Here is a 25720-nt window from a genome sequence, read left to right as displayed (position 1 = left end):
TTGCATAGTGGTCCATCTCCCACTGTGCAAGAGCGCGCACTTGATCTCCAGTCCAGAATGTCTCTCTGGCTTCCCTCCATGCTGTCTGTTTGTGTCTGTTTCTGCTGCTTAAGGGCGGCGCCCGATCACTTCCTGCTTTTTGTACCTGCTGTGGGTCACACCCCTTGTGCGTCCTCAGCCTATTGCTGTCTGTCACCTGGTATTTAACCCAGCTGCTCCAATCAATCCCTGCCTGAGCATTGTGTTTCATTCAGTGTGTGCTTTCACTCTGAAGATGCCAGGTCCCGTTCTGTGTTCTCTTGTCTGCCTATCCTGGAGGCTGTATTTCCAGGCCTGTCTGAACTCGCTCCTAGCCTGTTCCTCCCGCCTCTAGGGGCCGATTACCTAGACCCGCTCCTGTATCTTGTCTGTCCTGTCTGAACACGCTCCTTGCCTGTTCGTTCCGCCTCTCTGGGGGCCGTATTCCCAGACCCGTTCCTGTATCCCGCTGCAGTGTCGGTCTCCTCCGTACACTCAGTTCCAGTCTGAACTCTCTCCTATCTTTTACCTGTTTTTTCTCTATGTCCATTCCTTTCCTTTTTCTGCAGAGTCTGAACTCGTACCTAACTCCTGCTTGTTGTCTCTGTACTCCCGTTTGTGAGTTTGTGGTCCACTCGCTACTTCACTGCAAGTACCCTGTGGGTATCTGGCTCTGCCTTTCCCTTCCTGTCTGTTCCGTGTGAACAGAGCCCTGTCCCCCCTGCTCTGCCTTGCTCACCGCTCCAGTGGTTCTAGCCTGCTCTGCCTTGCTCACCGCTCCGGCGGTTCTAGCCTGCTCTGCCTTGCTCACCGCTCCGGCGGTTCTAGCCTGCTCTGCCTTGCACACCGCTCCGGCGGTTCTAGCCTGCTCTGCCTTGCTCACTGCTCCGGCAGCCTTGCTCCGCTCTGACCCTTTTGCTCACTGCTCCAGCAGCCTTGCTCCGCTCTTACCCTTTTGCTCACTGCTCCGGCAGTCTCGCTCCGCTCTTATCCTTTTTCTCACTGCTCCAGCAGTCTTGCTCTACTCTTGCTCACCGCTCCAGGCGGCCTCGTCCTGCTCTACTCTTGCTCACCGCTCCAGGCGGCCTCGTCCTGCTCTTCTGTTGCTCACCGCTCCAGGCGGCCTCGTCCTGCTCTACTCTTGCTCACCGCTCCAGGCGGCCTCGTCCTGATCTACTCTTGCTCACTGCTCCAGGCGGCCTCGTCCAGCTCTGACCCTTTGCTCACCACTCCAGACGGCCTCGTCCTGCTCTGACTCCTTGCTCACTGCTCCGGCAGTCTCGCTCAGCTCTGACCCTTTGCTCACCGCTCCAGGCGGCCTCGTCCTGCTCTACTCTTGCTCACCGCTACAGGTGACCTCGTCCTGCTCTACTCTTGCTCACCGCTCCAGGCGGCCTCGTCCTGCTCTGACTCCTTGCTCACTGCTCCGGCAGTCTCGCTCAGCTCTGACCCTTTGCTCACCGCTCCAGGCGGCCTTGTCCTGCTCTACTCTTGCTCACCGCTCCAGGCGGTCTTGTCCGGCCCTGCTCTCGCTCACCTCTCTGGGCGGCCTCACTCTGCTGTTTGTCCGCCACATCTGTGGTTCTGTTCCTGAGTCTCAGTGTGTACTGGGTCCTATCCCACCTGTGTTCCTACCTGCTAGTGCCTCCCTGTCTGCACTCTAGCCGTGCTTGCCTGTACTCCCCTGCCTGCATACCCGCCTGTTTGCATACCCACCAGTCTGTGTGCCAGCCTAACCTGTCTGTTCCTGTATTCCCCTGTGTGGGTCAACAGCCGTGTCCGGGGTCTGTCCTGGAGTAGCACCTGGTCCCTCTGCTCGGTTCCTCCTTGGTGCACTGGCGTCGTATGCCGTCGTGCAACCCTGGTCGGGTCGGGTGAATACCTAGTTACGCCCCTCCAGGCATTCACACTCCGGCACGGTCCAGTGGAATCACACGCACACGCCGCTCAGCCCGGGCGTGTGCATTACAGCATGCTCAGGCCATGGTTCCCGTTGAGCCCCACGGCCTTCGCTCTCTTAGACGTTCTCCAGCGAATACGTGCATTAAAAATAAATAAGTAAAAAATTTTATTCCTTAGCTGAGTTCCAGGCAAATTACGCACCCGTCCAGATGGATCTTTCTGCACTCGTTCCTGCGGATCCGCCACGTTACTATGGGAATCCAAGACAGAGTCGTGCATTTGTGGAGCAATGCATGCTACACTTCAAGTTCTACCCTCTATGTTTTCCCATAGATCGGGCTAAGGTGGGATTCATGATGTCTTACCTAGCGGGTGATGCCTTGAATTGGATCACCCCTCTATGGGACGCACAGGATCCTATCGTCCTGGACATAATGGCCTTCCTGGTGGCCTTTCTAATGGTCTTCGATGATCCTAACCCGGAGGCTCCTGCTGAAGCTTCACTTCCCAATATCCCGGAGCAGCCCCGATGGGTAATGTGTGTGGGTAGCGCAATAGTCCTCCAGCCCAATGAGACTACTGCCCACCCAGAATCCTCACAGGGTGACTACGCTCTCCGGAATACTTCTCCCAACCTCAAGAGACAGTCCAGACGTGCTAGACGTAGAGGCAAGCCGTCACGCCAGGGTCTGTCCTCCCTGAGACCTCCTGACCCCAACCTTGAAGTCCCTACTGAAGCTTCATCTCCCTGTATCCCGGAGAAGCCCCAACGGGTAATGTGCGTGGGTAGTGCACCAGTTCTCCTGCCCGAAGAGACTGCTGCCCACCCAGAATCCACACCGGAGGACCCCCTGTTGCCTCCTGAATCCCCCGGGATACCACTTGATGACAATTGGAGAGAGACTTCCCTATACTCTGCACCTGATACCTCGCCCGCTTCGTCCAGTGAGTCCGACCTAGTGTTCTCCGAAGCAGAGGTTACCCCCGAGTCTCTACACCCCTCCGATCAGGCGGAAGATCTCCAGTTGTCTCCTGAACCCTTCGGGGTGCTACCTGGTAGCGAATGGACAGAGACTTTCCTATACTCGGTACCTGATACCTCGGCTGCTTCATCCAGTGAGTCCGACCTAGTGTACTCCGAAGCAGAGGTTACCCATGAGTCTCTTCACCCCTCCGACCTGGCGGAAGACCTCCAGTTGTCTCCTGAGCCCTTCGGGGTGCTGCCTGGTAGCAAAAGGACAGAGACTCTCCTATACTCTGTACCTGATACCTTGCTCGCTTCGTCCAGTGAGTCCAACCTAGTGTACTCCGAAGCAGAGGTTACTCCCGAGTCTCTACACCCCTCCGATCAGGCGGAGGACCTCCAGTTGTCTCCAGAACCCTTCGGGGTGCCACCTGGTGGTGAATGGACAGAGACTTTCCTATATCCTGGATCTGATACCTTGCTCGCTTCGCCTAGTGAGTCTAACCTAGTGTACTCCGAAGTAGAGGTTATTCATGAGTCTCTACACCCCTCCGACCAGGCGGAGGACCTCCAGTTGTCTCCAGAACCCTTCGGGGTGCCACCTGGTGGTGAATGGACAGAGACTTTCCTATAGTCGGCACCCGATACCTCCCCTGCTTCGTCCAGTGTGTCCGACCTAGTGTACTCTGAAGCAGATGTTTTCCCTGAGCCTCTGCACTCTTCTGACCCGGCGGAGGACCTCCAGTTGTTTCCTGAATCCTCCGGGGTACCACCAGATAACAAAGAGACAGTGATTTTTTCTCACCCTGTACCTGATAACCCGTCTATTTCTTCCTGTGAGTTTGACAAGATGTACCTCGAAGCAGAGATTATCCCCAAGTCTCTGCCCCCCTCCAACCCGGTGGAGGACTTCCAGTTGTCTCCTGTACCCTCTGGGGTGCCACCTGAAAATATGTGGAGAGACTTCCTTGTGTGCTGTTCCTGGTACTCCACCCATTTCGTCTGTTGCTGAGGATGGCTGGATAGGAGGTAGCATCCTAGCTAACCAGATGAGACCAGTTTTTCCTGTGGACAGTGGAAGTGATCTCCTTGAAGTGAAGGATTGGCCCTCGAATTCCCTGCGGAAGATTCTGGCAGGCCTGAAGAAGAGGGGGCGTAAGGGGGGGGTACTGTAACATACCTGGCGGCGTCCTTGCATAGTGGTCCATCTCCCACTGTGCAAGAGTGCGCACTTGATCTCCAGTCCAGAATGTCTCTCTGGCTTCCCTCCATGCTTTCTGTTTGTGTCTGTTTCTGCTGCTTAAGGGCGGCGCCCGATCACTTCCTGCTTTTTGTACCTGCTGTGGGTCACACCCCTTGTGCGTCCTCAGCCTATTGCTGTCTGTCACCTGGTATTTAACCCAGCTGCTCCAATCAATCCCTGCCTGAGCATTGTGTTTCATTCAGTGTGTGCTTTCACTCTGAAGATGCCAGGTCCCGTTCTGTGTTCTCTTGTCTGCCTATCCTGGAGGCTGTATTTCCAGGCCTGTCTGAACTTGCTCCTAGCCTGTTCCTCCCGCCTCTAGGGGCCGACTACCTAGACCCGCTCCTGTATCTTGTCTGTCCTGTCTGAACACGCTCCTTGCCTGTTCGTTCCGCCTCTCTGGGGGCCGTATTCCCAGACCCGTTCCTGTATCCCGCTGCAGTGTCGGTCTCCTCCGTACACTCAGTTCCAGTCTGAACTCTCTCCTATCTTTTACCTGTTTTTTCTCTATGTCCATTCCTTTCCTTTTTCTGCAGAGTCTGAACTCGTACCTAACTCCTGCTTGTTGTCTCTGTACTCCCGTTTGTGAGTTTGTGGTCCACTCGCTACTTCACTGCAAGTACCCTGTGGGTATCTGGCTCTGCCTTTCCCTTCCTGTCTGTTCCGTGTGAACAGAGCCCTGTCCCCCCTGCTCTGTCTTGCTCACCGCTCCGGCGGTTCTAGCCTGCTCTGCCTTGCTCACCGCTCCGGCGGTTCTAGCCTGCTCTGCCTTGCTCACCGCTCCGGCGGTTCTAGCCTGCTCTGCCTTGCTCACTGCTCCGGCAGCCTTGCTCCGCTCTGACCCTTTTGCTCACTGCTCCGGCAGCCTTGCTCCGCTCTTACCCTTTTGCTCACTGCTCCGGCAGTCTCGCTCCGCTCTTATCCTTTTGCTCACTGCTCCAGCAGTCTTGCTCTACTCTTGCTCACCGCTCCAGGCGGCCTCGTCCTGCTCTACTCTTGCTCACCGCTCCAGACGGCCTCGTCCTGCTCTACTCTTGCTCACCGCTCCAGGCGGCCTCGTCCTGCTCTTCTCTTGCTCACCGCTCCAGGCGGCCTCGTCCTGCTCTACTCTTGCTCACCGCTCCAGGCGGCCTCGTCCTGCTCTACTCTTGCTCACTGCTCCAGGCGGCCTCATCCAGCTCTGACCCTTTGCTCACCGCTCCAGGCGGCCTCGTCCTGCTCTGACTCCTTGCTCACTGCTCCGGCAGTCTCGCTCAGCTCTGACCCTTTGCTCACCGCTCCAGATGGCCTCGTCCTGCTCTACTCTTGCTCACCGCTCCAGGCGGCCTCATCCTGCTCTACTCTTGCTCACCGCTCCAGGCGACCTCGTCCTGCTCTGACTCCTTGCTCACTGCTCCGGCAGTCTCGCTCAGCTCTGACCCTTTGCTCACCGCTCCAGGCGGCCTTGTCCCGCTCTACTCTTGCTCACCGCTCCAGGCGGTCTTGTCCTGCCCTGCTCTCGCTCACCTCTCTGGGCGGCCTCACTCTGCTGTGTTTGTCCGCCACATCTGTGGTTCTGTTCCTGAGTCTCAGTGTGTACTGGGTCCTATCCCACCTGTGTTCCTACCTGCTAGTGCCTCCCTGTCTGCACTCTAGCCGTGCTTGCCTGTACTCCCCTGCCTGCATACCCGCCTGTTTGCATACCCACCAGTCTGTGTGCCAGCCTAACCTGTCTGTTCCTGTATTCCCCTGTGTGGGTCAACAGCCGTGTCCGGGGTCTGTCCTGGAGTAGCACCTGGTCCCTCTGCTCGGTTCCTCCTTGGTGCACTGGCGTCGTATGCCGTTGTGCGACCCTGGTCGGATCGAGTGAATACCTAGTTACGCCCCTCCAGGCATTGACTCTCCGGCACGGTCCAGTGGAATCACACGCACATGCCGCTCAGCCCGGGCGTGTGCATTACAGCTATAAAAGGACTGCAGCCCCTGGAAACAAATGCCATCCAATGTTACCAGGGTGGGGCTACCCCAGTGCCTGCTACACCCACCTTTTCCCCAGTGGCTGCTGAAGCCAAGGTTCCAGCAACGTCCCCTAGAGAGCTGGACAGTCTGCGCTCTGAAGTGCGCCAGTTGAGCAAAACCCTGACCACTGTGCTGAGTGCTCTGCAGCTGCGGACGGAGCCCGAGGAAGGAGGGAAAATCCTGTTAGCCGACAGCCCTGAGGATGTCTCCTGGATGCGAAGGAGGAGGAGGACAACACCACCCTCTACGAGGATCAGTGACCAGCGCCATCCACAGAAGGACCCTACCTGCTACCGCTGCCGCAAGACAGGACACACCGCCCAGAATTGTCCTTTAAACAAGAAAACCCTGGGGCCGAGGGCCGACACCCAGGAGTAAACTCCCCAGGCCCATCAGACTGGTATAACAGGTTCGTCGGAGGAAGACCTTTCCTGTCCATTGTGCTGGATGGCATCCCGACGCACGCTCTGCTGGACACAGGATCACAGGTAGCCATAATGCCTGATGTCCTCTACAAGAGGTTCTGGTCCATGGACGACTTAAGCCCGCCAGCTCCAAATCTTTCGGTTTATGCCTCAAATGGACTCCCCCTTAACCTAATCGGGGTTAAGAATGTGACTGTAAAGGTGGGGAGAATGGAGCTGAAGGACCAGGGACTAATTGTAGTAGAGACTAATCCTGATTATACCAATCCGTATATGGTACTAGGCACTAACATTGTTGGTAACTGTTTGGGAAAAGTTGTGTTCTTGCTCCAACAGATAGCTGACACTGCCAGACCAGGACAGCGGAGGGCGTTGCAGAAGGAGATCCGAGTCCTGATGTACCAACAGCAAGTAAGGTTAACAGATGGTGAAATCGGTAATGTGCGGGTGGCGGACCCCATACCCATTGTGATCCCCCCAATGAGTGAAATGCTTATCTGGTGTAGAGCTGCCATAGGTCTTAGAGGACAGAGCTACCAGGCGGTAGTAGAACCCCTTTGCTCCGAGCACAGACCCACGCTCTTAACCGCCAGAGGAGTGGTAGATTTACGCAATGGGAGGGTGCCCGTCCATCTTCTCAACTGTGGGGAAGATGAGGTCAGATTGCCACGTTATGCCACTGTTGCCAAATTGCATGCTGTAAATAACAACTGCATTCACAAGGCGGAGTCCTTAACCTCACCAGATGAAGTGGAGGATAATGACCCTGCAACCCAAGTGGAGGATTGGTGTCAAAAGCTCCATGTTGGGACAGACACCACTCCTGCCCATCAGAAACAGGATGTACACCGGGTGGTTCAAGAATACGCGCAGGTGTTCAGTAAACATACACTTGACTTCGAGAGGATTAAGGGGGTTCAACACCATATCCCCACAGGTGACCATCCACCCATCAAAGAACGTTACAGGCCTATACCACCAGCATACTACCAGAAGACTAAGGAAATGTTGCACGACATGAGAAAGGCGGGGGTAGTAAGGGATAGTTGTCGTCCCTGGGCAGCTCCCCTAGTGCTAGTTAGGAAAAAGGATGAGAGCATAAGAATGTGTATAGATTACAGACAAGTAAATCGCATTACACATAAAGATGCATACCCTTTACCACGCATAGAGGAGTCCCTAGCTGCCTTAAAGTCTGCAAATTACTTTTCCACCCTTGACCTCACTAGTGGGTACTGGCAAGTAGCTGTGGCTGAGGAGGCTTGGGAGAAGACGGCCTTCACTACCCCGATGAGACTCTGCGAGTTCAACAGTATGCCGTTTGGACTCTGCAATGCCCCTGGAACGTTCCAGAAATTGATGGAGTGCTGCCTGGGACACCGCAATTTCGAGACTCTGTTACTTTATCTGGATGATGTGATAGTGTACTCTAAAACGTACGAGGACCACTTGAAGCACCTGGCAGAGGTATTTGAGTCACTGTCCCGGTACAGGATGAAGTTGAAGCCCTCAAAGTGCCACCTGCTCAAGAGAAAGGTACAGTACCTGGGGCACATTGTCAGTCCGGAAGGGGTAGCATCAGACCCGGAGAAGGTCACTGCCATTCAGAAGTGGCCGGAGCCGAAGAACCTCAAGGAGGTGCGTCAGTTCTTGGGACTAGTAGGATACTACCGGAGGTTTGTAAAAGACTACACCAAGAAAGCAGCTCCTCTGCAAGACCTCCTGGTAGGGCAGTCCCCCAAAGGCAGAAATCCACTGGGGTAAGGAGCAAGCCAAGTCATTTCAGGAGATGAAGGAGATCCTGACAGGCGATGAGATCCTAGCCTACCCTGAGTACAGCCAACCGTTCCTGCTGTATACCGATGCCAGCAACGAAGGACTGGGAGCTGTCTTAAGTCAGAAGCAGAATCACCAAGAGAAAGTGATTGCATACACAAGCAGGAGGCTCCGCCCGACCGAGAGGAACCCGGAGAACTATAGCAGCTTTAAGTTGGAGTTCCTGGCCTTGGTCTGGGCCATCACTGAAAGGTTTAAGCACTACCTGGCCTCCAGCAAGTTCACTGCCTTCACTGATAACAACCCCTTGACCCATCTTGAAACAGCTAAGCTAGGGGCACTGGAACAACAATGGATGGCTCGGCTGTCAAATTATCAATTCACAATTAAATACTGGGCGGGCCGCAAGAACGCCGATGCCCTGTCCAGGATGCCTCACCAGTCAGACACAGAAGAAGAAGTGGATGACCTGGAAGAGATTGAGCTACCTGCCTGTCACCGGAATGGGATGATCCACGAGCAACGAGCCTCCAGGAGGCAGCGTGGAAAGACGTTAAACCCCCAGCCTCACCACAGCTGGAAAGAGACCCAGGACAGTGACCCGGTTGTCAGCCGCATCAAGGAGCTGATAACCCAAGAAGGTGCCTCCCTGGAAAAAGAAGCGTCTCCGCAAGCAAAGCAGCTGTGGAACGAGAGAAGCCGGCTGTTTATCTACCGTGAGAAGCTGTGCCGGAGGTACGTCAATCCAAAAACCCATGAGATGGTATGGCAGATAGTGGTCCCCAAGACAGACATCCAAATGGTGTTGGAGGCCTACTACGATCTGGCGGGGCACTTTGGCTGGAAAAAGCTAGAGACCCTGCTGAAGTGTCGATTCTACTGGGTAGGAATGCGCAGCTCCACTGAGCGGTGGTGCCAGGACTGTGGGCCCTGTGGCCTTAGAAGAAAAGACTACAGCAGCCAGAAGGCACCCCTGCAACCCATCAAGACGACTCGATCCCTGGAGATCATGGCCCTGGACCATGTCAAGCTGTCCCCCAGCAGGTCAGGGTACTCTTATGCTCTGACCATGGTGGATCACTACTCACGTTTCCTGGTGGTCACCCCCGTCAAAGACCTGACGGCAGAGACAGCAGCAAAGACGTCCCAAGCGTATTTCTGTAGACCCCATGGTTATCCTGAGCAGGTGCTGACGGACCAAGGCCCGGCCTTTGAGGCTGAGTTTTTCAAGGAACTCTGCCATCTCTACGGGTGTAAGAAGATAAGAACTACACCGTACCACCCACAAACAAATGGTCTCTGTGAGAAGATGAATAACATCATCATCGACCTGCTAAAGACCATACCACTTGAGGAGAGAAATCAGTGGCCAGACCTACTAACTGACCTAGTAGATCTGTATAATCATATACCAGTAAGTTCAACCAATTGCACTCCAGCATATCTCATGCGGGCAAGGCCAGGAAAGCTGCCCATGGATCTGGAGCTTGGTGTTGTTGAGCCTGAAGCTGATATGACCACTGAGGACTGGGACATGACCAGACAAGAGCAGTACAGGAGGGTACAAGCCTGTGTCGAGGACAGTCTCACTCGGGTGAGAGATAAGCAGGAGGCGCACTACAACAAAAACGCGTCCGCAGAGCCCTTCACACCTGGTGAAGTAGTATTGAAAAGGAAAAAGAGAAATCATAAACTTGATGACCAGTGGGAGAGAGAACCCTACACTGTGTTACATTCAAGATTTGACAATAAGAAGACCTACTTAATTAGAGGAGGAAGGACGACTGCAACAGTGTCCAGGGATCACCTAAAGTTGTGTCCAGACCCGCTAAAGCCTCAAGAAGAAGTGCCTCTCACAATCCCGGAGGAGCCTAAAGAAGCAGTGATACACACTGACTTAGGAGACTTCCTAGCAGATTGGCCTCAAATAGGAGGAGCAGTAATCATTCCAACACTCCAATTCTTCGAACAGCCAGAAGACCCTCCACAGCAAGTTGAACCTGTAAGTGCTGCAGAAGAGCCTAATGCTGCAGAAGAGCCAGCTCAAGAAGTATCCCCGGATGAAGGATCCCCGGTAGGAGCGGAGCAAGAGGGCCCAGCTAATGGTGAACTTGCTAGTCCCAGAGAGAGGTTAAGGCAGTTTTACAACTTAGTCACACGTAGAACTGGTAGGGTAACTGACAATACAGACTCTAATACCACATAGATAATATTTTGGGTGGCAGGGTCAGCTAAGGAACAATATGGATATTTTCCTGTGGCTGTAAGTCCCTTCGGGGAGCTGTGGCGAACAGTAACAAAATGGACGGCAGCTATACCGTGTGTGGTCTCTGGAGAAAGGTAAAATCATAACAGAACATATGGAGTCACTTTCGGGCCTCTACGATCAACCCACGATAAGTTATCGCAAAAAACAGAAATCTAATAAAAATATAAAGGCTGGAGACCAGCCCCCGTGATGTCATCACGGGGTTGTGTGGGCAGGTCTCCCCTTAGGCATAAAAGCATCCACGGAGGATGGATCAGAACTTATGTTGGAAGTTACATATTTTGTGTAGTATGGGTCACATTCACTGAACAGGCATTGTAGTGCTTCCCTCCAACTATACTGAGTCTCCCCTGCGAACTGTATAGAGTAAGTTGAGAATTGAAAGACACATTACTGTAATGTGTTGCCTGACAAAGGTTTTCTATAGTGTGGTGTCCACTTTATGAGATGTTACTATCCCTGTCAGGAAAATATCCAGAAATGGAGTGGAAATCAAAGGTTCGCCGACTGTGAATTTTAAATTTAAGGAATAGGAATTCAAATACAAAACAAATTGTGACACTAACTGGGGGTCACCTCTCCATACCAAAAGTACATCATCAACATATCTACCAAACCAAAAAATGTGCTCAAAAATGGATTATCATCAGAAAAAATGTAAATTTCTTCCCACCACAACATGTACAGAATAGCCAAAGATGGTGAGAATTTGTAGCCCATGGGGGCTCCACGTACTTGTAAATAATATTTAGAATCAAACATAAAATTGTTGTGGGACAACAAATATTTTATGTTATAATGAACCTTTTTAAATTCACAGAATATCCACTATATATATTTAAATGGTGTTGAACAGTAATGACGGCCAATGCGTGAGGGATGGAGGAATACAGGTTGACAACATTGCTGGTGACAAACCTATATTCTTCTTGCCACACGAACCTGTCAAAAACCCTCAGGACAGACGTAGTATCTTTCACATAGCCTGGTGTTTGAATAACCAGAGGATACAAATGTTCACCAGCCATTGGCTTAAATTCTCATTCAATGAACCCATACCCGAGATAATAGGGTGAAGGGTGGTGGGGGGGGGGATACCCATGTTTGTTTTGGGGAGCCCATGAAAAATGGGTAAAATGGGATAATCAGGTAACAGCCAGCGCTGAATTTTGTTATTAAACACCGACAAATAAATGCCTTCCTCCAGAATAGTGGACAACATTGTTTTATACAAATTGGTAGGATTCATAGAGAGCACCGGAGCAGATTTCCAATATCAACAGTTCTAATAGCACATACTCCGGGGCATCAAAACATGTCGTGTCCATAGAGAATAATGATCTCACACATTGTTCTTTCTTTGGTCTTGAAAAAGTTAATTATTCTGTAAGGGGTGGAAACAGACAGAAACACCTTAATATGCGTGAAGCCTTCTGGATCTGACGTGTAAATACTAAATACCCTTCGGGTAATGAATTTCCGCAATGACCTGTTTTACATCTATTGATGAAATCCATACTGGTTTATTCCCAGCAGACATCTATATGGTGACATTCCAGGTTTTCTGAATTTATTTTGTGTTTTTCCGGTTATTATTTGCCGGTGTACTTATTTGCCTTTCTGTATATTGCGCTATCATCGCTGATTCATCTTCGCAGAACGCACATAAATGATGCAAATATCTTAAAGATTTTTCAGCAATGACTGAGTATTTCCATTGCAATGTTCTGCAGCTTATCTTCAATTTCTCATATATTTATTTTTGTCAGTTTTTTCGCAGTATAATTCAATTATTTTTTTTTCGTTGCTACAGATGGAAATTCCCGCTACATCCACAGCTTCACGATTCAGTTCTGCATCAGATATTTGTTTTTGTCAGCTTTATTATAATGTAATTACCTGTTTGTCGTTGATACAGATAGAAATGCTTGCTCCATCTATAGCCTCACGATCAGGTTCTCCATCAGACTCTATGCAGATGTCTCCCATTGCCATTGATCTGTTATACATCCAGCTCTTGGATATCATGGATTTGTACGCTCCATCTAATCTGATTCGCCATTACAATGCTCCACAGTAATCTGATTCGCCATTACAATGCTCCACAATAATCTGATTCGCCATTACAATGCTCCACAGTAATCTGATTCGCCATTACAATGCTCCACAGTAATCTGATTCGCCATTACAATGCTCCACAGTAATCTGATTCGCCATTACAATGCTCCACAGTAATCTCACCAGTGTTCTCTACTTGTTCTTGTCTGTTTTACAATGATGCATCTATTTGCCTCCCGTTGATATGACAGATAATGCTCGGTATATCTGCGGCTCTATGATCCTTTGCCAGGATATTATACTTTGCACCAGATCAGATGCGGGTGGATTTCCTTGTAAATCTTCTACTATGTAATCAGTTTTGATTTGCATATTTTTTTCCCCTTTATATGTTCATTGTTATAGGTTTATAGTTTCTCCATATTGGTTATTGTGCATATTATTTTATATTATATTTTTACGTGTCAGATCGATAAGAACAATATTTCTATTCACAATTTAGACATTGATGCGTTTTATCTGTTTATTGGACATTGTTATTGCGATGCTCTATACTGAGCATAGAGCCCCTGATGTGCCTAAACAGTGGAGCTCCCCCACAAGTGACCCCATTTTGGAAACTATACCCCTCAAGGATTTTATTAAGGTGTATAGTGAACATTTTGAACCCAGAGGTACGACACAGAATTTGATAACATTAGGTCATCATATTGAATAAGTTGTCATTAGTCTTGAGCGCAAGTGCTCGCTACTTGAGTTTGCATCGGGTATTCAGGTATGCACCATGTACAGCGTGTGCTCGAGTGACATGCTCGAGTCCCTGCTCCGCATGTTTCACGGTTATTAGACACCCAAAAAAAAAACATGCGGGGATCGCTCGTGCATGGCAGGCAATCCCCGCAAAGTTTTTTTGGCCGCGAAGCATATGGGGCGGAGACTCGAGCATGTCACTCAAATACCCACGATACTCAATGCATACCAGAGCACCCGATGCAAACTCAAGTAACGAGCACTTGCGCTCAACACTAGTCGCCATATCGTCATCTTTTTTCTTACTTTTGAAAAAAATCCCAACCCCATCACAACCCTAACCCCAAACCCAGCCCTAACCCTAGCCCAACCCTAACCCGAGAGTTTATTTTTTACGCCGTTCCTCGTGCGGTATAAGTGATTAGACGACTTTATTCTTCGGGTCGGTGTGATTACAGTAATACCAGAATCATATGGGGTTTTTATGACTGACAGCTGTTACACACTAAAAGACACATTTTTTGTAAAATCTAGTTTTTGCATCGCCATATTTTGAGAGCTATAATTTTTCCAGATTTTGGCAGACAGTCATGTGACGGCTCGTTTTTTTGCGGGATGAGTTGACGTTGTTATTGGTGCCATTTTCAGGTACGTGACATTTTTTGATCACTTTTTATTTCGATTTTTGGGAGGCAGAATAAACAAAAACCAACAATTCAGGAATTGTTTTTTTTTATTCTGTTCTGCGTGTGGTAAAATTGATAAGGCAGCTTTATTCTTTGGGTCAGTACGTTTACAGCGGTACCACATTTATATCGTTTTTCTATGTTTTGCACTTTTACATAATAAAAGCAATTTTATAGAAAAAATTATTTTTTAGCATAGCTTTATTCTGAGAGCTATAACTTTTTTATTTTTCGGCTAATGGAGCTGTATGGTGGCTTGTTTTTTGCGGGACGAGATGACGTTTTCAGCGGTACCATTTTTATTTATATTTGTCTTTTTGATCGCGTGTTATTCCATTTTTTGTTTGGCGGTAGGGTGATAAAGCATTGTTTTTTGCTTCGTTTTTTTTTTTTTACCATGTTCACTGAAGGGGTTAACTAGTGGGACAGTTTTATAGGTCAGGTTGTTCCGGATGCGGCGATACCAAATATGTGTACTTTTATTGTTTGGTTTTTTTTTTATAATATTTATTGATGGGTACATTATATTTTTATTTTTGGTGGATTATTTTTTTTTTTTTCACTTTCTGATAGTTTTTATACTTTATTACTTTGTCCCACTATGGGACTTTCACTTTTTTTATTCTGATCGCCTGTATAGCGCAGGGATGCAGCACCATTCCTGTGTTATACAGGCTGTCAGGGCTGCACAGGGAGAAGATTCTTTTGTCATGCACTGCGCATGTCCAAAAAATCTTCCTGCTGTCTGGTGACCCGGATGTTGTCATGACGACATCGGGTCGTCATGGCAACATCCTGGAAGCCACGGCAGACAGCGCTGGAAGCCGGAAGAGGAGGTGAGTATCTGCGATCACCTCCCCTTGCCACCGCAATGCTGCGATCGATTTCGATCGCAGCATCGCGGGGGTTAATGTGCTGGGAGCGGTGCGTGACCTCTCCCTCCACATAGTACCAGGTGTCAGCTGTGACAATCAGCTGACACCCGGCGGCGATCGCCATGACGTACTAATACGGGTCTGGCTCTTAAGTCCCAGGGCACAGACGCGTATTAGTACGTCTAATGTTGTTAAGAGGTTAATATAATTGTCATTTTTAGTTTCAAGAATATTAGGTGGCATGTCGTGGTATTGTCCATGAATATTATATAGCGAACTATAAAAGAAACTAAATGCTTCCGCTATGTCAGAGGGGTTATGAATTTCTGGCCCGGGTGCCCCTTTTATTTTGGATACGTATGTCCTTTACACGTGTGGATGTAACCTTCTTGCCAATGAGAGACCACATTTATCTGTGAATTCGTACGAGTACCTTCACATGTGATCTTGGCATTTTGTATATGTTTGATCTAGTAAAGACCTTCGCTCCTTTCTTTTTTTCAATCAGATCATTTTTATTTAACAAAACTAAGAATTACCAACATTTTCTTTTTTTAAATAAACTTTGTGACAAAAAAAAATAAAAATAAAAACCAGTAACAATACAAGAACCGGTTTACAATGATATAAATCCCAATATCGCTCTATAGTACAAGGTTTTGGAACAGTAATTTTACATTTGTACATAAATATCTGAATACTTCCTGACGGCTTATTTTTTTCCCTATTGAGACTTCAAAAGAAAAAGAATATATCTAAGAAGGGACAATTGTGTGGACTGAGATTATCATTTGCTGACACCTTGGATATAAGGATATACATTCCTGGTTTACTGTAAGGAAATGTACAAACGATCCAGGATAGTATTTCTGAGAAGGTTCTTTGAAGCAATACCCGGTGTATTTAACCATTGATCCCATATGTGTATGGATTTCTTGAGAGCGTTCCTTTAATATAAGATCCCCTTTCCAAGCATAGAGTGTTATTTATCCTGGATTTTAGTTCTGTTATCGTTGGGGGAGAATTGTCTATCCAATGTAGTGCCAACAACTTTCTGGCTTGGAATAATATTCTTGAGCTAGCTATTGCCATATGGGAGTCTGGATTTACGTCTTCTCCCAGGAGTCCTAGGATACAGATTTTAGGTTCCAACTGAAGTTGTATCCCAAATACAGATAGTACAAGAGCGATCACCCCCTTCCAGTAGTCGCCAATATTTACACATTTCCACGTCATATGCATCAGGTGGGCGTCCTTTTGACCACATCTAGGACATGTGTCATCCGTTTGTATTTCAATTTTAAATAAAATACTTGGGTATCTATATACCCTATGAATGAGAAGAATTTGGGACAATCTTTGTGACTCTGACAATGAAAGATTCGGTGTCAAATCCAGTATTTCCCCCATTGCTCCTCAGATAACGGACTCACATCCTCCTCCCATTTTGTCTTTACTAACAAAGGATATTTATCCAAATGTAGGGCCAGTAACTGCCTATAAATAAGGGTTAATAGACCTTTTGTATCCACTGCTTTAGCAATGGTATCCATTGGGTGATGTATCAATCAGTATGGCGTTTATTCTAGTACCCCTATCCTGCCACTCACTAATATTATTTAGCTTCTATAGCTCTGGTAAGTTATAGGTGTGCCATAAAGGAGTATAGTTTGTGTACTTTCCAATCCCCAGAATATTTTTACCCCTATCCCACACCTTATATATTAACTTTAGTGTACGACATTTTAAGTCATTTTCTCGAGGAGGCCCCATATCTAGTACCGAGAATGGAAGCTTCCACTTGGTTCCTTCCATAAGTAAATGCCCTGAAATTACACAATATTTGCGAGTACCCCATCCATGAAACTACTTTTAGCTCCCTTCTAGTGTTAAGCCGGTCTACATATACCTGGAGGCAAGCAGATCATTTATGTTGTTTGTCAAGGAGATCAATCTGCTCAAGCAAATGAGACTTTAGCTGTTCTCTCCTTTTTTAGCTTTTATCTAGGTTTTATTATTATACCTCTGAGGACACATGTCAGTGCTTCCCATTTAAATGGTAAGGCAGTTTCATCATGCTCATATATTTGAAGGAGTCTATAGTCTCAAGAAGGTCTGAGACACAGAGCGAGTCTTTCAGCAGATTATCATTTAGGTTCCAACATCTGAAGCCTTGGTGGAGGCCGGCATAGTCAGATCTATAATAAAACCGGGGATGCGTGTGTCTGTCTGAAGCCTTTATAGACTGTGCAAGCGCGACACGCCTGCGCAGACTGGCTCCAGACAGAAGCAGGCATGGAGTCGTTACAGGTAAGAGGAGTGTGTATGGCGCCGGAGATCATGGTATGCGTAGACACTGAATGCATACCGCGATCTCCGGCGCCATACTTACCTGACCGGGAGGAGCATTGCCTCTCTTCGCCGGAGACCGGGGCAGAAGTGAAGGTGTCGGAATCAGCACATACACATAGCGCTATTTGCAGTGTGTCTTCAGCAAAATGGCGCCAGACAGCGCAGTATGGGCATGCACGTACTCTGGCGCCGCACTCCTCCCCCAGCCTCCGGCAGAACAGAACACCGCAGCGCTGGAGCACAAAGAAAGGTGAGATTAAGTGTTTATTTTTTTGTATGTGTGCAGCGTGAAAGGGATGAGGGGAGCCATACATACCAGGATTGGCGGGTGAGGGGGCAACACATCAGGATTGGGGGATGAGGGGAACCAAGCATACCAGGATGAGGAATGGGGTGCCATGCATACCAGGATGAGGGGGACCACACATTCCAGGATTGGGGGGTGAGGGATGCCATACATACCAGTATAGGGATGAGGAGTGCCATGCATACAAGGATTGGTGGGTGAGGGGACCATGCATACCAGGATTGGGGGGTGCGGGGTGCCATGCATACCAGATTAGGGATGAGGGGTACCATACATACCAGGATAGGGATGGGGTAACATGCATACCAGGATAGGGACGAGGGGTACACTACATACCAGGATAGGAATGCGGGGCACCATGCATACCAGGATGAGGGATGGGGTACCATGCATACCAGGATAGGAATGCGGGGTACCATGCATACCAGGATAGGGATGGGGTACCATGAATACCAGGATAGGGATGAGGGATACTATACATACCAGGATAGGAATGCAGGGGGTACCATGCATACCAGGATGAAGGGTACCATGCATACCAGAATAAGGATGAGGGGTACCATGCATACCAGTATAGGGATGAGGGGTGCCATGCATACCAGTATAGGGATGAGGGGTGCCATGCATACCAGGATAGGGATGAGGAAGCCATATATACCATGATTGGGGATGAGGCGTGCCATGCATACCAGGATGAGGGATTGGGTGCCATGCATACCAGGTTTCTGGGATGAGGAAGCCATACATACCAGAATTGGGATGAGGGGTGCCATGTATACCAGGATGAGGGATGGGGTGTCATGCATACCAGGATAGGGATGAGGGGTACCATACATACCAGGATAGCAATGCGGGGTATCATGCATACCAGGATAGGGATGAGGGGTACCATGCATACCAGGATGAGGGGTACCATGCATACCAGAATAGGGATGAAGGGTACCATGCATACCAGTATAGGGATGAGGGGTGCGATACGTACCAGGATAGGGGATGGGGTGCCATGCATACCAGGATAGGGATGAGGGAGCCATATATACCAGGATTGGGGATGAAGCGTGCATTGCATACCAGGATAAGGGATTGGGTGCCATGCATTCCAGGTTTCTGGGATGAGGGGTGCCATGTATACTAGGATGAGGGATGGGGTGCCATGCATACCAGGATGAGGGATACCATACATACCAGAATAGGGATGAGGGGCACCATGCATACCAGAATAGGGATGAGGGGCACCATGCATACCAGGATAGGAATGAGGGGCACCATGCATACCAGGATGAGGGATGGGGTGCCATGCATACCAGGATTGGGGGATGAGTGGTGCCATGCATATCAGGATGAGGGATAGGGTAACATACATACCAGGATTGGGAATGAGGGGTGCCATGCATACCAGGATTGGGAATGAGGGGTGCTATGCATACCAGGATGGGGATGAGGGGTGCCATGCATATCAGGATGGGGATGAGGGGTGCCATGCATACCAGGATGGGATGGTGGGGACAGGATGGGGGCAGCAGAAATACCAGGAGGGGGGCAGCACATATAACAAGCATGGGAGACCATATACCAATAAAAATGCTCGCCACCCGTGCATAGAAAAGTTCAATAGCTAGTTACAATATACAGGAGCATGATCTGACCATACAGCAGTTCCTACCTGAGATGTAGGTTGCCATGCAGGCAAGTGACGGCTAATTAAGAAAAGGACTATATGGCTATGTATATTGTGTAAAGGAGAATAATAGGTATAATCCTTTACGTCTAGATGTAGTATCCTCCATACATCGCCCGGTTGAGACCAAAGCACAATTAGCAAAGCTTTCGTTTGTGTTTTAGATTGGTGACTCCAGCCCAGGGACGCGTCTAAAGAAGGATCCAAGACAAAATTAAAGTCACCTCCAATGATGATAAGGTCCTCCGCAAAATATTTTAGTTTGTTTAAGTAATGACAGCATGTCTTAATTTGGTCACAATTAGGGAGATAGAAGTTTGCCAAAGTCAAAATTTTGGAGTAGATGGAGATCTTAACAAACACATACCTCCTCTTCGTGTCAGACAGTGTTTCTACAATAGTATGCAGCAGTGATCTGTGGCGGCCGATACTCAGCACCTTAGACTTCAAAACAGCATTTTTCTGGGACGCCAAGATGAATAATATCTATTAGTAATCTGAGGTACAGTATATGATCGCCTCTAAAGTGTGACTCCTGAAGAAAGAGAAAATGTACGTGCTGTTTATGCCTATGATATAACACGAGCTCCTTTCTCTGGAACATTAAGTCCTCTGACATTCAATGAACAAGTTTTGAGTTGTGCCATATTATATGAAAAAAAGGGGGAATGGAAGAGAGAAAGATTAAAAGAGGAAGTATAGACGGTAGATAGTAACGTCTACCTCTCAGTGTCTAAGAAGTATAGATTATGAATATATCAAAACAGTAGGAAATTGCGAAACAAGCAGATCCCAATGCAAGTCCCTAACTGGGGGTTGTCTTTACAGGCGTAAGTCAAACTTTCAGTTCTAGGATTCCTATTAGGTGGAACCATGGAATATAAAGCAAGTAAAGTAATAAAGCCTTATATTACAGTAGTATCATGTGGACTCAACTTATATCCTGGTCTAAGATCTTATATGAACTTAGACATTCTATATAGTGGAAGAGTGGCACCTAATGCTCTATTTAGATATATCTAATTATATGCTTAAAGAAATAAGTAAGCATCTGCAAACTGTCTCTCATCAGGGAAGACAAGATTCATTTCAGGAGCTCATATGATTGCCAGGTTCCTTTCCCATCTGGCTGCATCACCATCAAGTTCCTGATCCATTGAACACCTTCTGTGACGTGCTGGAACTCTCTGTGGCAATGGTGGAGCAGGTGGCCAGTCAGATATATGGAATGTCCAGGGCATCACAAATAGGTCTCATGTTGCTTGGATCTTTGAAAATATACAGCTGGAATGGGTACCCCCAGGAGTACATCAGGCCATTTTCCCGGATGGCATCAAGTAGTGGTTTCAATACCCTTCTTTTAGCAAGTGTCATTCAGGATAGATGTGTGAGCAATTATATGCGTTTTCCATTGAAATCACCAGGATCCAACTCCTCTGCTTTCCTCACAATGGCCTCTTTTACATTGAAAAAATGTATGCGAGAGATAGTGTTCCTTGGACGCTCAGGATCTGGGCCATGATTGCCTATTGTACGGTGCGCCTTATAAATCTCCACCTCCTTATCAATAGGATCACCAAGAATATTAGTGAATAATGATCGCAGTGTTGGCATAATCACTTGTGCATTGATGCGCTCAGGTATACCCCTTATCCAGATATTATTGTGATTTTCTTGATCATCAACCATATTAAACAGATGGTTTATTTACTGCCTGTGAAGATCTAGTGTTAGTTTCTGAGCATTATGATGGCCTCTAACTTGGACATTATCCTCTAATCTCTGTACCTTGTCAGTAAGCTGTGACAGGATAGAAGTGAGGGGACGTATTTCAGTATTGTATGTGGTCTCCAGCCTCTGACTATATTACTCCATATCTTCTTTAGTAGGGCTAGACGCAATCTAATATACAAATAAGTTATGTTGTTCCCCATATCAGAATAACCTGTGGCTGGGGGGTAAATGTCCCTGTGAAGCAAGCACTGCTCAGTATGTGGGCTTTGGTGAGAGTACAGGGAGATTTGTGGAGCTGTTTTCTCGTGAGGCCGACATTAAGAGAGAAGTTGGTGCAGGACTGACAGTCTGGAGCTGTCTGGCATCATGAGGGTTAAGACTGCTTCTTTTTCCACGCTGAGGTGAGGCAGTAATGGCTCAGGAGCAGGAAGATAAGACCTTCCATAAGAAACGCTGCATACCAGACATGCTGACAGAGGTGGAGGACCTCAGATTAACCTCCGATCTCTTCTTTCTTTCCCATATCGAACGTCATGTTTGAGGCTGTAAATTGCTTATAATTGCCCCAGGAACATGGTCTGAAGACAGTGCTCTCAGTGTGTGCGTTCTCTTGATGCTGTGTCCAGGCCATGTCCTTCCTGTTGATGTACAATACGTCTAAAGGTGGCGATGATTGGGAGCAGGATTGTGTGATGTAACAATCTTGTGTGATGTAACATCCTTACGGAAACGCGAGTTGTGACACCAATGGAACTGCGCCAGAACAGGAAGTGCGTATGAGGGTTTTTATTTTAAAAAGGCTAAACATGAGGAATGAGAAGGAGTTGGTCTAGTAGTGGACAACCCCTTTATGAAGATATAATTTTCGGTTAAAAATGAAAAAGGCTTCTCCCCTGTGTGACGTCTCTGAAGTTTGTTAAGAGTTGATCTCCGTGTAAAACATTTCCCGCATTAAGAACATGAAAATGGCTTCTCGTCTGTGTGAGTTCTCTGGTGACTAAGAAGTGATGATTTCTTCACAAAACATTTCCCACATTCTGAACAGGAAAAAGGTTTCTCCCCTGTGTGAGTTCTCTGGTGCTTAACCAAATCTGATTTCCAGCTAAAACATTTCCCACATTCTGAACAGGACAAAGGCTTCTCCCTTGTGTGATTTTTCTTGTGCGTAACCAAAACTGATTTCCAGCTAAAACATTTCCCACATTCTGAACAGGAAAAAAGCTTCTCCCCTGTGTGCTTTCTCTTGTGCGTAACCAAAACTGATTTCCAGCTAAAACATTTCCCACATTCTGAACAGGAAAAAGGCTTCTCCCCTGTGTGAATTCTCTGGTGCTTAACCAAAACTGATTTCCAGCTAAAACATTTCCCACATTCTGAACATGAAAAAGGCGTCTCCCCTGTGTGAGTTCTCTTATGCTCAACCAAATTTGATTTCTGGCTAAAACATTTTCCACAATCTGAACAGGAAAAAGGCTTCTCCCCTGTGTGAGTTCTCTTATGTTTAACCAAATCTGATTTCCGGCTAAAACATTTTCCACATTCTGAACAGGAAAAAGGCTTCTCCCCTGTGTGAATTCTCTGATGGCTGATAAAACTTGATTTCAATGTAAAACATTTTCCACATTCTGAACAGGAAAAAGGCTTCTCCCCTGTGTGAATTCTCTGATGTCTGATAAAACTTGATTTCAATCTAAAACATTTTCCACATTCTGAACAGGAAAAAGGCTTCTCCCCTGTGTGAATTCTCTGATGGCTGATAAAACTTGATTTCAATCTAAAACATTTTCCACATTCTGAACAGGAAAAAGGCTTCTCCCCTGTGTGAGTTCTCTGATGTCTGCTAAAACTTGATTTCAATCTGAAACATTTTCCACATTCTGAACAGGAAAAAGGCTTCTCCCCTGTGTGAATTCTCTGATGGCTGATAAAACTTGATATCAATCTAAAACATTTTCCACATTCTGAACAGGAAAAAGGCTTCTCCCCTGTGTGAGTTCTCTGATGTCTGCTAAAACTTGATTTCAATCTGAAACATTTTCCACATTCTGAACAGGAAAAAGGCTTCTCCCCTGTGTGAATTCTCTGATGGCTGATAAAACTTGATTTCAATCTAAAACATTTTCCACATTCTGAACAGGAAAAAGGCTTCTCCCCTGTGTGAGTTCTTTTATGCTCAACCAAATATGATTTCCGGCTAAAACATTTCCCACATTCTGAACATGAAAAAGGCTTCTCCCCTGTGTGAGTTCTCTTATGCTCAACCAAATCTGATTTCCGGCTAAAACATTTTCCACATTCTGAACAGGAAAAAGGCTTCTCCCCTGTGTGAGTTCTCTTATGCTCAACCAAATCTGATTTCCGGCTAAAACACTTCCCACATTCTGAACATGAATAAGGCTTCTCCCCTGTGTGAGTTCTCTGATATTTGATTAAACCTGATTTCTCTGTAAAACATTTTCCATTTTCTGAAAAAGAAAATGGCTTCTCCTCTATGTGACTTCTCTGGTGAATAACAAGATCTGATTTCTGGTTAAAAAATTTCCCACACTTGAAACAAAAAAATCTATTCTCTGCTGTGTGAATGCTTTGATGTTTAAGAAAAGACTTTTCGAGGGAAAAACTATTTCCATATTCTGAACATGAAAATGGCTTCTTTGCTTTCGGTGCAATTTGTTTTTTAATGCTTATTTTGTGACTTTGATTTTCCTTAGTATTCGGTAATGAATCAGAAGACAGGACCTGTTTCAAATGATCAGATGACAGATCTTTGCTGTGAAGGGATGATGGTATATCTGGAGTAATGGCATTCACTTCAATTGTATCCTGTGGGATCTCAAGATCATCTGATTTAAAAATTGAAGATGTCAGCTGTCCCCCTGATCTCCTGGTACAGTCATCTGCCAAGAATAAAACCAATTATTATTTATGAATAACATATCCTTAAAATTTATATTGTTGAATATTTCTACTTAAACTCTCTGTAAAAATGTACTTTATGTAAAAGTATCATTATTTACCAAGAAAACATCACAGAAAAAATCAGCCTTACCAACACCAAATCAGATAACAAATGCATTAGCATTTTAGTGTTGGTTGGGTGTACTGGGGTGTCTGTCCATGTGGGGTGCACTTATATAGTGCTGGGCAACCTTCCTGATGTAATAGTATGGGCATCATTAGGCTAAGCCAGACACTGTGCATCACACCTACCTGTGTGACTGGCGTCCTATGCAAGCTTCATCTGTGTGCATCTTTAATACTAGGCAACCACCCCCTCCATGAATTGGTACGATTGTGAGTGGTTGCTCCATCAGTATTTTGCACCTGCGCTGCCCCCACCTTTATCATGGGGGTCTGCGGCATCCTGCTAGTGCATTTCTTATATGATTTGTGTTGGTAAGGCTGTATCTTTTTCTGTGATTTTTTTTATTTTGCCCTATGTTAGCCATCATTATTCACCAAGACAATAACAGTTCACAGTCTAATAGAAAACCTCATAGGATGAACCAGTAGAGCGTGGTGTTCAACTGTTTGTTAATTCTGCCTCACTAATATGCAATAAAAAGCCACCAAGCAATGTTATGTAGGCAAAAATAATATCAATAAAAACTTCTACTCATCTCACAAAAAACAAGTCCCCACTCAGGTCCATCATCTGTCAGTGGAAAACCAGAGGTTTCCACATTATTAGTGGCTCAAAGGCTCTTGAAAAACAACATGGCTTCCATAAACCAATCCAGCAATATCCGCTCTCCCAAAGTCAGATCTCCCCCTCGCTTCTGAGCCTTGCAGTGTGCCCAAACCACATTTAGCATCCGTGTATTTGACATTACTATAGTGAGAAGAACCCACTTAATTTACGGTGTGTGTCTCCTGGAGCACAATCTGGACACTATGTGTTGGGTAATGAAATTATATATTTGTAATTTTCACTCTCCATCATCCACTGCGTGCTAATTTCCGGAAAGTGCCTGTGGAGTCAAAATAGTCACTACTCCTATAGATTATTTCACTGAGAGTTATAATTTCCAATATGAAGTCACTTTATGGGGATTTCTACTGCTCAGGTTTTCTGCAATTTGGTCACATTAGGGCTTCTGTAAATGGTGTGTCCCATCTCCTCTGGGATCTGCTCCTGCGACGTCTGCTTCTCTCACCAGGCGCCGCCTTATTCATCCTGCAGGCGGCGCTGGTGATGGAGGAGATGTCAGAACCAGAAGCTCTCAGCAGCGCAGGCTCTGTCCACCCACTAAGATTAGGGTGCCTGGGACCTGTAGTACCATCCAGTCTGGCAGTATGGGTGTGTGTGCTGTCCAACTGGAGTAATCTGCTCCCTGCTTCAGCCAACTGGAGAGCACCGCACCCTACTAAAGCTGGAAGCATATTGCTGGAAGCAGCCAGATACAGCCTTGTTCTCCTCTGGTTCAGTCCTCTGTGCTCAGCTCCCGGCTTCTGTATTTGTTTCCTGTTAGGACCCCGGTCCGTTTACTGACTACTTTTGTGTGATTTTGTATTTTCTCTGCTCTCCTGGTTCTGACCCGGCTATCTGACTATTCTTCTTGCCATCTCACACCACAGAACATTAGGTAACACTGTGGCCCAAGCTTAGGGGGTCTGTGTCTAAGTCCAAATCCATGTAGAGTGGTTAAAGGATGATGAGCAAGGCAAACCCTGGGATCTGGAAA

The 25720-nt window shown here is 47.2% G+C and overlaps 2 protein-coding genes across 2 annotated transcripts in view; both read right to left on the bottom strand.

Moving 5' to 3' along the window:
• The window catches only part of LOC141201637 (uncharacterized), a 100342-nt gene that overhangs the window by 35734 nt on the left and 38888 nt on the right, over window positions 1-25720 (bottom strand). The window lies entirely within an intron of this gene.
• The window catches only part of LOC141201651 (uncharacterized), a 74189-nt gene continuing 66498 nt past the window's right edge, over window positions 18030-25720 (bottom strand). Inside the window, exon 15 of the mRNA XM_073663674.1 lies at window positions 18030-23932. Within this exon, the coding sequence (XP_073519775.1) occupies window positions 21987-23932 (1946 nt within the window). The 3' untranslated portion in view covers window positions 18030-21986. The remainder of the gene's footprint in view (window positions 23933-25720) is intronic.

This window comes from Phyllobates terribilis, unplaced genomic scaffold (assembly GCF_046119375.1).
Source record: "Phyllobates terribilis strain yellow unplaced genomic scaffold, ASM4611937v1 Scaffold_120__1_contigs__length_5212024, whole genome shotgun sequence".
NCBI lineage: Eukaryota > Metazoa > Chordata > Amphibia > Anura > Dendrobatidae > Phyllobates > Phyllobates terribilis.
The sequence above is the reverse complement of the archived record's forward strand: the minus strand, read 5'-3'. Positions and strand labels throughout refer to the sequence as shown.